We start from the raw sequence: 11,601 nt of genomic DNA, 5'->3' as shown, positions 1-11,601 counted from the left end.
CTATAATTTTAATGGTAGGTTTATTTGAACAGTGAGAGACAGAATAACAACAAAAAAATCCAGAAAAACGCATGTCAAAAATGTTATAAATTGATTAGCATTTTAATGAGGGAAATAAGTATTTGACCCCTCTGCAAAACATGACTTAGTACTTGGTGGCAAAACCCTTGTTGGCAATCACAGAGGTCAGACGTTCTTGTAGTTGGCCACCAGGTTTGCACACATTTCAGGAGGGATTGTGTGCCACTCCTCTTTGCAGATCTTCTCTTGAGTACTTCTTTATGTTACTGAGTTCTACAGTACATTATCAAAAGTATGTGGACCCCTCCTCGTCAAACATCTCATACCAAAATCATTGGCATTAATATGGAGTTGGTCCCAGCATTCCAATTCATCCCAAATGTGTTCAATGTGGTTGAGGTCAGGGCTCTGTGCAGGCCAGTCAAGTTCTTCCACACCAATCTCGACAAACCATTTCTTTACGGACCTCGCTTTGTGCATGGGGGCACTGTCATGCTGAAACAGGAAAGGGCCTTCCCCAAATCGTCTGTCATTGTATGCTGTAGCGTTAAGATTTCCATTCACTGGAACTAAGGGGCCTAGCCCAAACCATGAAAAACAGCCCCAGACCATTATTCCTCCTTCACCAAACTTTACAGTTGGCACTATGCATTCGGGCAGGTAGCGTTCAACTGGCATCCGCCAAACTCAGATTCGTCCGTCGAACTGCCAGACGGTGAAGCGTGATTCATCACTCCAGAGAACGCGTTTCTACTGCTCCAGAGTCCAATGGCGCTCGGCATTCCACATGCTGATCTTAGGCTTGTTGATATACATATTATTCTGTTTAAGATAATGACTAAAGTATTCCACCCTGAAACCATATAATTGTATGAAATGTGTTAGAGTCATAATCCAATAATGTGTGTGACTAGGCCATTGTGTTACTATTTTGCAATATGAGCTGGGTATAGTTGAGACATTCAAGGACAACTGAACTGTCAACTTGTGATAACGGTGAAACTAATAACTGGAAAGAGGCCTCCCCACCCTAGGGAGGAGAAAAACTGTTAGAAATGGCTAGGCTTGGAGAAGATGATGAAACATGTTGCAGAAGGGTGATAAATAATGTATGTGAACTTTGGAAAAATACAGCCCACCTAAAGAGAGGTGGAGTTTCTACTGATGTGAGTTCATTTGTGTGTGTGTGTGCTATAAAAAGATTGTGTTCTCATTTTGAAGACAGAGCGCTCTCTGAATAAAGTGTTGATCTATTGCAGACTGGGACTTTGTCTAATTCTTCATTAACCAGAGCCTTACAACCTCTGGGAATTGGTCAAAGCTATAAAATAGTTCAGTTAGAACATTGGGATAAAAATTCTCGTGACGCTTGTGTCCGGCTGCTTGGCCATGGAAACCCATTCATGAAGCTCCTGACGAACAGTTATTGTGCCGACGTTGCTCCCAGAGGCAGATGATTATTATATATTCAAAAGTATGTGGACATAATGGGGGAGGGAGGCACACGGAGGGTTGTCAATATCGCTGGCACAGAATTGGCAATTGCAGTGGTGGAAGGGGGTGAGCACTCGGTGATCCCATTCTGTGAGCTTGTGTGGCCTACCACTTCGTGGCTGAGCTGTTGTTGCTCCTAGATGTTTCCACTTCACAATAACAGCACTTACAGTTGACCGGGGCAGCTCTAGCATGGCAGAAATATGACAAATTGACTCATTGGTAAGGCGGCATCCTATGACGGTGCCATGTTGTCATTCTCCTGCCAATGTTTGTCTATGGAGATTACATGGCTGTGTACTAAATTTTATACACCTGTCAGCAATGGGTGTGGCTGAAATAGCCAAATCCACTAATTTGAAGGGGTGTCCACATACTTTTGTAAATATAGTGCATGTCAAGTTTGAGTTCTGTGTCCCCTGTGCAGTATCAGTGGGCTAAGAAGCACCTCTACCCGTTAGCCAGCCTGTGTGAAGAGAATATTCCACTGGAACGGTGAGGACTACTAGCACTGTCAGTCCGGGACAATAAGTTCTAATCTTTCACTCAAAACTGTATGCACATTCAATACTGCCCTACCGAGCAAAAAGGCAGGAACCGCTCATTTGGTCGAAAATGAGTTAGTCATTTTTGCTAAATTAAATACATGCTTAATCATGTGGACAAGTAACCTGTCTCTATTGTATTGTGTTATGGAGAGAATAGGGGTCATGTTAGCAGTAACTGCATAAAGTTACTGTGAAACCATTTTTCTCAGTTCCAGGCTATGAGCAGTTACTGCCTTTTTGCTTGGTAGGGCAGAATAGTCGGTCACTCTTTATGCCAAGTTGCTCCAATACATTGTTGTTAAACAGTTGTGTAATTATCTGTAGCTACACAGTTACAGCTCTCACAATCTCAATGGAATAGTAGTGTTGTTTATTTTACATGTCTCTATGCAGAGCCATTGATAAAATGGGTCGAAATCTGAAGAGAAACCTTTAAGACCTTTCCTGACTTTTCTTTACAAACGAGTCACATCATCAACCAGAGGCAAGACAGAGGACACACACACACAGAGGACATAACACTGGTTTGCACAAAACATCAATTTAATTGAGGTATCTATTGTGTTTCATCATGTACAAATCTCCTGAAAACAATTGGCTGTTGGGATGAACACTCAGACAGCTGACGGTTCCTACAAAGTTCTCTATGTCAGACAACTCCTTGGACACGGACAGCAGGGCTGGGGTCAATTCCAATACAATTCTTTAAGTTCTAGAAGTTGAATTGAGAAATTCCATTGTAGAATAGGAAAAAGTGCCTTTTGTTTTCACTTTAATTCAGAATTCCAGTTCACATACTGAACTGACAGAATGCAATTGTCCTCAATGGCTGACTGAGATAATACTATAGTGCACACAGAAAGCTGATACACTTTATGTTTCAACTTAGTCAATGGAAGAGAGATGTAATACTGTACTGAATTAAACTGGAATCGAAAGTGCCAACAACAAAAAAATTGCTTGTTTGTCGTAAAGAAGAGAAGGGGTGTTGTAACGGTTGTAACCGTCTGCTATTAAATGTTTTATTTAAAACAGAAAAGTGCTCCTTCCTCTTTAATGATACTCTTATATGAATAGTACGAGAAACTATATCATGTTATAAAGGCACCGTAACAAGCCTGTTTTTCCATCTACAATCAGACTAAAAACAAGGCTTGTTCTTCAAATAAACATGGGCTTTAGTTAGAACTGTTCCATTTATACACAAATAGTTTGGACTTGTAATCAACACAAACCTGCAAATTTTATATGACATTAAATTTGTCAGAGGAGCAATAAAGTAATTTATACTCTATTCCTTTCTACTTTTTAACACATCATGGGAAGCACACAGTCTTTGAGACAGTAGGGTGGTTCCACGTGTGGGAGCGGGAAATATTTTTTTGCATCTCAGATTGTTCTGGCAATTCTCACATAAATTCAGGAAGGAAATACATGTTTAAAATCATTTTGACATGTATCACAAATCATTTTGAGAAAATAATGATGGAAGGGCCATTTTATTCCCTTTTAAAAAAAAGATCCCTCCAGTAAGACCCTATGATCGTGAACTGTACAGACATCTTGGTGTCATACTCCTTATAGTGTGCTCTAAAATATGGAGTATGTCTATAATCTGAACAATAAAAGGACTCGTTTTTGTTCTGGTGGCTTTGGGCAGTATTTCTGGGGTCTGACATTCATTTTGCTGTCTATGTTGAAGTGACATGTTGGGAGGTGTGGGAAGAGAGCCTTCACTACATCCTGTTGCAGCCTTTTGGTTGGTTTAGTGCACGTGTCAAACTCATTCCACGGAGGGCTGATTGTCTGGGTTTTTTCTCCTCCCTTGTACTTGATTGATGAATTAAGCTCCCTAATTAGTAAAGAACTCCCCTCACCTGGTTATCAAGGTCTTAATTGAAAGGAAAAACCAAGAACCCGCTGACACTAGGCCTTCCATAGATTGAGTTTGACACCCCTGGTTTAGTGTATCAGAATAGTCTGTTCCCAGCTGTTGATCTGTGATCGACAGATCAAAGAGCAGGAGAAGTCATGTGACAGATTTGTTTTGATTGGTCAGGAACAGTTTTGATGTTGTCCTGGCGACCCCTAGATCAGATAACATCCACTGTGGCACTTATGCCGGACTGTGTCCTCAAAACAGAGGGAGGAGAAACAGGTAGGCAGACAAGTATAGAGGTGGGTAAAATAGATCCTGGGTGAAGTAGACACTGGTCCTGGGTTAGTTTAGCATTTCCTCAACTAATGGTGAAGGTCAAAATTTAAGGAGGGCAAGCTGATCATAGATCCATACCTAGGGGCAACTTCACCCCAGAGCGGGAAAATAGAAAGGGGGCAAAGAAGGCAGGTAGTGAAAACCTCAAGCGAGTCTGGAGAGGCCAAAGTAGTGTAGATCAGAACTCTGGGTGGGAGAGAGAGTGGGCGAGAGAGAGAGAGAGAAAAGGAAGTAAATGCTATAGAGCAGTGTTTCTTAATCCTGGTCCTATGGACCCTAAGGGGTGAACATTTTTGTTTTGCCCTAGCACTACCAGCACTCTAGACTAACTTTTTCAATTGATGGCACCAGCACATGATTTGGTCAAACCAATTTTTCAAAAAAAGAATTGGTAGCGACCTGACCTGTGTTCCATAATGTACCTGCATTCCATACAGAACCAGGCTAATAATGACTGGTCATCTTTTAAATTAGCATGCCATTGCAGGGCTTGACATTCAGGTAAATTTGCCAGTGGCACACCAGGCCAGTGCCAACTGAAAGCTACTAACCTGAATGGAAAAGAATACTGGCCCGAGAGAGCGGATGATGCGCACATCATTGGAATGTTCTTTAATTTGCGGGCTGAGCAAGTAGCCTATAATGACCTACCCTCCATACACAAATAAGTACATTTTAACTTGACAATATCAAATTACATTGATTGTTTAGAGAGAAAGAAAATCTACCTTTGCGCAATCTCAAAAAGGGTGTTATTGTTCGCTATGTTAAACAGTCACACTACAGTTGTAAGGCCTATAAAAATCTGTTTTATCTTTTGGTAAATTCTGTTTTCCCGATTTTATTTTCCAGGTTTTCGAGTTCTCCTATTTTTTTTTATTATTATTATTTTATTTTTTTCTTCAGGTTCACACTCAAAAATCACACCTTTTTTATTTTATTTTATATGTTGGGATGTTACAAGTCCACAACAATGCTTAAACCCCTTTTGAGGTCTGGGTGTAGTTGCCCTAATTAAACTGCACACCTAGCAAGAGACCCTTGTGTTTGGCTAGCAGTGTTTTTGTACTGTACAGTGTAGGCTACATGTGATGGCAGTCCATTTGCAAAACAAATGCCCCATGATTGAATCAAATCATCATGATATCATTCTGCCAGGTAGGCTTCATTTGCAGTAATTTAATTGGGAAGGTTTTTTGTGAAAGCCTTTAGAAATGTTCATTCAAACTGCGCATCATGACTGAATTGCGCATCGCAAAGATTCAATCAAGACTTCGGACTAAACTTTTTGAATACCTGGTCTGCATACCCATTGTTGCATACACATCGCTGTTTGAATAATTCTTGATAATAATAAAAAAAAGCTAATTGTGAACCAAAAACTAACGTGACCAGACCAAAAAATATATAAAATCACTGGCACCCTAACGATCAATTAAAATTGGTGTCACAGTACCAAGTCAAAGGGTTGCAAATGCGAGTGTTGCGTTTTGAGCCCCAACTACACAGCTGACTCAAATGATCAAGTCATCATCAAGCTTTGATGATTTTAAAAATCAGGTGTGTAGTGCTAAGGCAAAAACATACAGCTTTTGGGTCCCCAGGAACAGGATTAAGAAACACTGACTAGTTCGTTAGCTAAGCGATAGCTGGGTCAGGTAACAGGTTGATTGAGAATTAGAACTCTGTGTGTAGAGGATGGCTGTAGTCCATGTTCCCTAGTGGGCTTTCACTGGGCTTCATAAACACCCCCTCCATGGCCCTCCACAGGCTGTGCTGGCTGGAGCCCGTCATAGCGTGCACCTCCCTCTGCCCGTGGATGGGCCGGCCGTACTGCTCCCCCGTAACAGATAGCAACGTATCAGTGGAGGCATGCTGGAAGCGGACGGCCTCCTCACGCTCCCATACCAACCCTCCGCACTGCACCATCCACTCATCCAGGTGGTCCCCCTCTCCCTCCTCACCAAACGCACTCACCTCCTGAGACGGGAGAGAGCGAGAGAGCGTGTCAGAGAAAGCATTATCAACAACAATCATACAATGTTATCTTCTTGGTATTGTAGTTGGTGATTGAGGGGGGAAGACAGAGCAGGGGCTCAAACCAGTTACAGGTTGAAGACAGTAAACCCACACTAGAGGTCGACCGATTAATCGGAATTGCCGATTAATTAGGGCCGATTTCAAGTTTTCATAACAATCGGTAATTGGTATTTTTGGCCACCTATTTGCAGATTTTTTTTTTTTACACCTTTATTTAACTAGGCAAGTCAGATTAAGAACACATTCTTATTTACAATGACGGCCTAGAAACGGGGGTTAACTGCCTTGTTCAGGGGGGATTTGTTTTTGCAACCTTCGGTTACTAGTCCAACGCTCTAACCACCTGCCTTACATTGCACTCCACAAGGATTAACAGGCTGACTACCTGTAACGCGAGGGTAGCAAGAAGCAAAGGTAAGTTGCTAGCTAGCATTAGACTTATAAAAAACTATCAATCTTAACATAATCACTAGTTAACTACACATGGTTGATGATATTACTAGTTTATCTAACGTGTCCTGCGTTGCATATGATCGATGCGGTGCCTGTTCATTTTCATTGAATCACAGCCTACTTCGACAAACGGGTGTTGATTTAACAAAAGCATTTGCGAAAAAAGTACTGTCGTTGCACCAATGTACCTAACCATAAACATCAACGCCTAACAGGAATATTTAGACTTAGTCACCCGTTAGATAAAATACGGAACGGTTCCGTATGTCACTGAAAGAAAAAAACTTTTGTTTTCGAGATGATAGTTTCCAGATTCGACCATATTAATGACCTAAGGCTCGTATTTCTGTGTGTTTATTATATTATAATTAAGTCTATGATTTGAAAGAGCTGACTGAGCGGTGGTAGGCAGCAGCAGGCTCGTAAGCATTCATTCAAACAGCCCTTCAAGCATTGGGCTGTTTATGACTTCAACCTGGGTGGGTATAATTTGTGGAACGTTCCAACAGGAATCGATTCCAAAAACTTCGTAAATAACAAGGTTTCCAAAAAACAACGCTTACAAAGTTGTATAGCGGCAGAATAAGATACCGGGTAGGGAGTGGTCTATTTCATTGCGTTTTTCACTCATCACGTTTATTCCGAAAAATGTCTGTCCTCACATGTCTGTTTGCCTATGGACAAACATTAAGAATAAGCTACGTGGTGAGTTGATGCCTATTCGGCAGCTAGTTAGCTAGGTTTGTATGCGTTGCTACTTTGTATGCGTTGTTGGTTGGCAACCTTTTACTTTACGTTTTTTGGAACAGATTCCTGTTGGAACGTTCCACAAATTATACCCACCCCTTCAAGCCTATCAACGCCCAAGATGAGGCTGGTGTAACCGATGTGAAATGGCTAGCTAGTTAGCCGGGTGCACGCTAATAGCGTTTCAAACGTCACTCGCTCTGAGACTTGGAGTAGTTTTTTCCCTTCCTCTGCATGGGTAACGCTGCTTCGAGGGTGGCTGTTGTCGATGTGTTCCTGGTTTGAGCCCAGGTAGGAGCGAGGAGAGGGACGGAAACTATACTGTTACACTGGCAATACTAAAGTGCCTATAAGAACATCCAATAGTCAAAGGTATATGAAATACAAATCGTATAGAGAGAAATAGTCCTATAATTCCTATAATAATATAATAACTACAACCTAAAACTTCTTACCTGGGAATATTGAAGACTCATGTTAAAAGGAACCACTAGCTTTCATATGTTCCCATGTTCTGAGCAAGACACTTAAACATTAGCTTTCTTACATGGCACATATTGTACTTTTACTTCCTTCTCCAACACTTTGTTTTGCATTATTTAAACCAAATTGAACATGTTTCATTATTTATTTGAGGCTAAATAGATTTTATTGACGTATTATATTAAGTTAAAATAAGTGTTCATTCAGTATTGTTGTAATTGTCATTATAAAAAAAATAATAATAATTGGCCGATTAATCGGTATCGGGTTTTTGGTCCTCCAATAATCGGTATCGGCGTTGAAAAATCATAATCGGTCGGCCCCTATACCACACCACCTCCTGTGCCATTAAAGGGGAATTTCACAGCTGCTCTATTTCACTATATACAGTATGTCCGTTAATATGTTATGAACATATCATGTACGATAAGACACTGTCTGCAATCTTAAGGTCCTTAACTGAAGTGTCTGTTTTAAAATTAGAATACTGGAAGAGATGAGACCTGCACACTGTCAGAGAATTGAATAAATCATGGGGAACATGACGTTTTAATAAACATCTTTATTTTGCATTCAAGCCTCAGACTGTTACATTATTTTGACAGTGTGCAGGTCTGCATCTCTTCCATGAACATTTCATGTTCCATGAAAATTTAGAATTTCTTCACTACACACATAGGAGCGTTTCTGCATCTCAGCTGTAGAAACGGGCCAGCTACAGTTCCTGGTTGTAAGCAAACCACAATATCCAGAATTCATAGCGATTTCATGGCCGCCCATAGATGTTTACGCAATTGATGTGAGAAATATCAAAATGTCTGTTTTGTAGCCAGCAATTTCGGCCAGGGGATTTCAAAACGGAACTGAAGAATCAACTGATGGGGTTGCCATGTTGTTGAACGTTGAAAATGTTCTTTATTCCATGGATTTTCCCCTTCACTTCAAAGAGGAAGGCATCTGAACAGCGCAGCAGAAGAGAGGACATGGTAACTAACGTTACCTAGCTAACTACATTTGTTTATCTAAACCAAAATCTAGCTAGCTTTCTTAATACACTGGCTAGACATTCCAAAGCATATACATGTAATTAGCTAGCTACTATCTGGCGAAGTGATTTGTAACTTTGCAAGCTAACATTAGCTTCGTTTGGTTACGTTAGCTAGCTAGCTTACTACCGCAGAGGCTAACGTGACAATGTGTTATCTTTAGATTCCTATCCCATCAACATCTTCAGAGGCATCATCAAGCTCAGCAGCAGGAACTAGTGTAACTCGCCTAAAATCATTCTAAAATCGTTCCATGATGAGCAAATAAATATACTGGAGCTAGGCATAATCATGGTCCGTGTCTTGTCATAGTTGGCTCCAACTTCTAGTCTAGTTCTCTCTGTATTACAGAGGCTTAGTTGACTGTTCATGCAAGTCTTGACGTCTACATTGGCGAAGGGAGGTATCAGTAAGGAGGGGATGGTGTGGGTGACTGTTCGGTGTGCGTATTGTGTTTAGGTTAGTATGCATGATCTTTTGAAAAATCCCCAATACACTAAACTGTCTACAAGACAAGTGCTCCTCAAACTTTTCATACCCTTGCAGTCAGTTCTTTCGCATGGGGTAGAGGGGCTGTTAGTGTACTCTTCTAGCCTATTCACTCTATTGGCAGTGCTTGTCTACTCAAGAGCACCACTAAGTGCTCATACACAACAATACAAGACTGTTTGCAAGTCAAACCTCCCTCAAACTTTTCACATCTTTGCTAGCAGCCCATCTCAATGCCCCAATATTGTGTAACAAAACATACATAAGTTTGGGGGTAGATAAGCTTTAATATTGCAGATAGATTGATGGAAGTCAATGTATCTCTCAACTATTAAATAACATATGGAATCATGTAGTAACCAGGCCAGGTAATCTGATGCAGCATTCCATCACTCTACTTCTTGGTCAAATAGCCCTTACATGGCCTGGAGGTGTGTTAGGTCATTGTCCTGTTGAAAAACAAATGATAGTCCCACTAAGCCCAAACCAGATGGGATGGCGTATCGCTGCAGAATGCTGTGGTAGCCAAGCTGGTTATGTGTACCTTGAATTCTAAATAAATCACAGACAGTGTCACCAGCAAAGCATCATCACATCTCCTCCTCCATGCTTCACGGTGGGAACCACACATGTGGAGATCCGTTCACCTAATCTGCATCTCACAAAGACACGGCGGTTGGAACAAAATATCTGGAATTTGGACTCAGACTAAAGGACAGATTTCCACTGGTCTAATGTCCATTGCTCATGTTTCTTGGCCCAAGCCAGTCTAAAATGCAACAAGTTCAATGATTTTACTGATTTACAGTTCATATAAGGAAATCAATAAATTGAAATAAATTCATTAGGCCCAAATCTATGGATTAACACTAGTAGCAATGTAACCCCACTCCAGGGGAAACACTGGTGATCAATTTTGCCATTTCTTTTAGAAACAGTCATAGCCCAGCTCCAATATCTCCAGGCGGGGTTGTAATGCTCGTTCATGAAAACATGTTTATATGTTGCATGTGACAGTTAGATAAATCCCAATAATTTGTTGCGCATACAAATCCTAGAATCTCCACATACGCCAAAATTGAGTGAGAAATATGTGCACGGTTGATAAATGAGGCCCCAGACCTCTTGGCTGAAGCCGTAATACACTTATCTCCATACAGGGAGCCAGGTTTTCAGAACAAAATAAACAAGTATTGACATAGGCTTTGTCCCAAATGACAGCCTATTCCCTGGGCCCTGGTAAAAATGGTGCCCTAAATTGAGAACTATTTAGGACGCAGACATGATGTTTCCCCTGACCTGGTTGGAGGACAGCGGAGAAGTGAAGTAGTGGCTGTGCAGGTTGCGTCCGGTGTTGAGGTGGGTGAGGCGGATGGTCTGACCACACTTAACAGGAGTCCCCCGGTGACATAGGGTTCCGCTGGTGCCCCGTACACTCCAGTAACTGTTGCTGTCCTCCACTGTGGTCACCCCTGTCACTGACTGCTGCCCGCTACCTGGCAGGGGACAGAGAAGTGAATACAGACAGAAATCAATACACAGACCATCATTTATCACTACACACAGACAGACAGACAGACAGAAAACAATACACAAAGTCAGGCAAACAGACACATAAAAAAGTACATTTAAGAACACCAGTCAGTAACCTTAAGTGAACACACTCAAAAACAAGGAGGGACGGAGAGAGATAATCTAATCAAGCCATCCTGATGTTTCCATTTTCTCTGGCCAAGCCAGCTAGCAGCTAGCTGGAATGTATTGACTCACCAGAGCCGTAGCGCACGTCGTGAGAGTGCAGTCTGACATTGTGCTTCACATTTAACAGCTTCACAACCGAGCCGCAAGTCACAAAGCTAAGTTCCGTTGCGAGCGATAGCCCAAATAAACACGATAATAGGAAAAAGCTCAATAAAAAGTGCGTTGGGCCAGTGCGTTTATCCATCACAGCTCTCCGCTGCCACTAAAATCAGCGACTGATATTAGTTTATCCTACGTCATCGAAATGGTACAGTGGGAAAGAAGAGAGAATCTACCTTTGCGCCTGCTGCTGGCGCGGAGTAGT

General features: G+C 41.5%; 2 protein-coding genes across 2 annotated transcripts in view; one reads left to right on the top strand and one right to left on the bottom strand.

The window, feature by feature from the left end:
* Positions 1-2,588: 2,588 nt before the first annotated feature.
* On the bottom strand, positions 2,589-11,539 carry LOC106602908 (stromal cell-derived factor 2). The gene is made up of 3 exons (XM_014195897.2): positions 11,307-11,539; positions 10,836-11,032; positions 2,589-6,258 (listed from the first exon to the last, which is right to left on the bottom strand). The coding sequence occupies exons 1-3, from the start codon at positions 11,479-11,481 to the stop codon at positions 5,956-5,958; spliced, it is 675 nt and encodes a 224-aa protein (XP_014051372.1). The 5' UTR covers positions 11,482-11,539; the 3' UTR covers positions 2,589-5,955.
* Positions 8,761-11,601, top strand: part of LOC106602907 (SPT6 homolog, histone chaperone and transcription elongation factor) — a 70,151-nt gene continuing 67,310 nt past the window's right edge. The window contains exon 1 of the mRNA XM_045716870.1: positions 8,761-8,987. The gene's annotated coding sequence lies outside the window, so the exon portion shown is untranslated. The remainder of the gene's footprint in view (positions 8,988-11,601) is intronic.

Source organism: Salmo salar, chromosome ssa04, assembly GCF_905237065.1.
Source record: "Salmo salar chromosome ssa04, Ssal_v3.1, whole genome shotgun sequence".
Lineage (NCBI taxonomy): Eukaryota > Metazoa > Chordata > Actinopteri > Salmoniformes > Salmonidae > Salmo > Salmo salar.
This window is presented reverse-complemented; position numbering and strand designations above follow the sequence as displayed.

Excerpts from the sequence above, each read along its gene's own strand:
- LOC106602908 (XM_014195897.2), bottom strand. The coding sequence starts at position 11,481 with ATGGATAAACGCACTGGCCCAACGCACTTTTTATTGAGCTTTTTCCTA. Across the intron at positions 11,033-11,306 it reads CGACGTGCGCTACGGCTCTG|GTAGCGGGCAGCAGTCAGTG; the intron begins GTGAGTCAATAC and ends GTCCCCTGCCAG. Across the intron at positions 6,259-10,835 it reads CTCCGCTGTCCTCCAACCAG|GAGGTGAGTGCGTTTGGTGA; the intron begins GTCAGGGGAAAC and ends CTCCCGTCTCAG.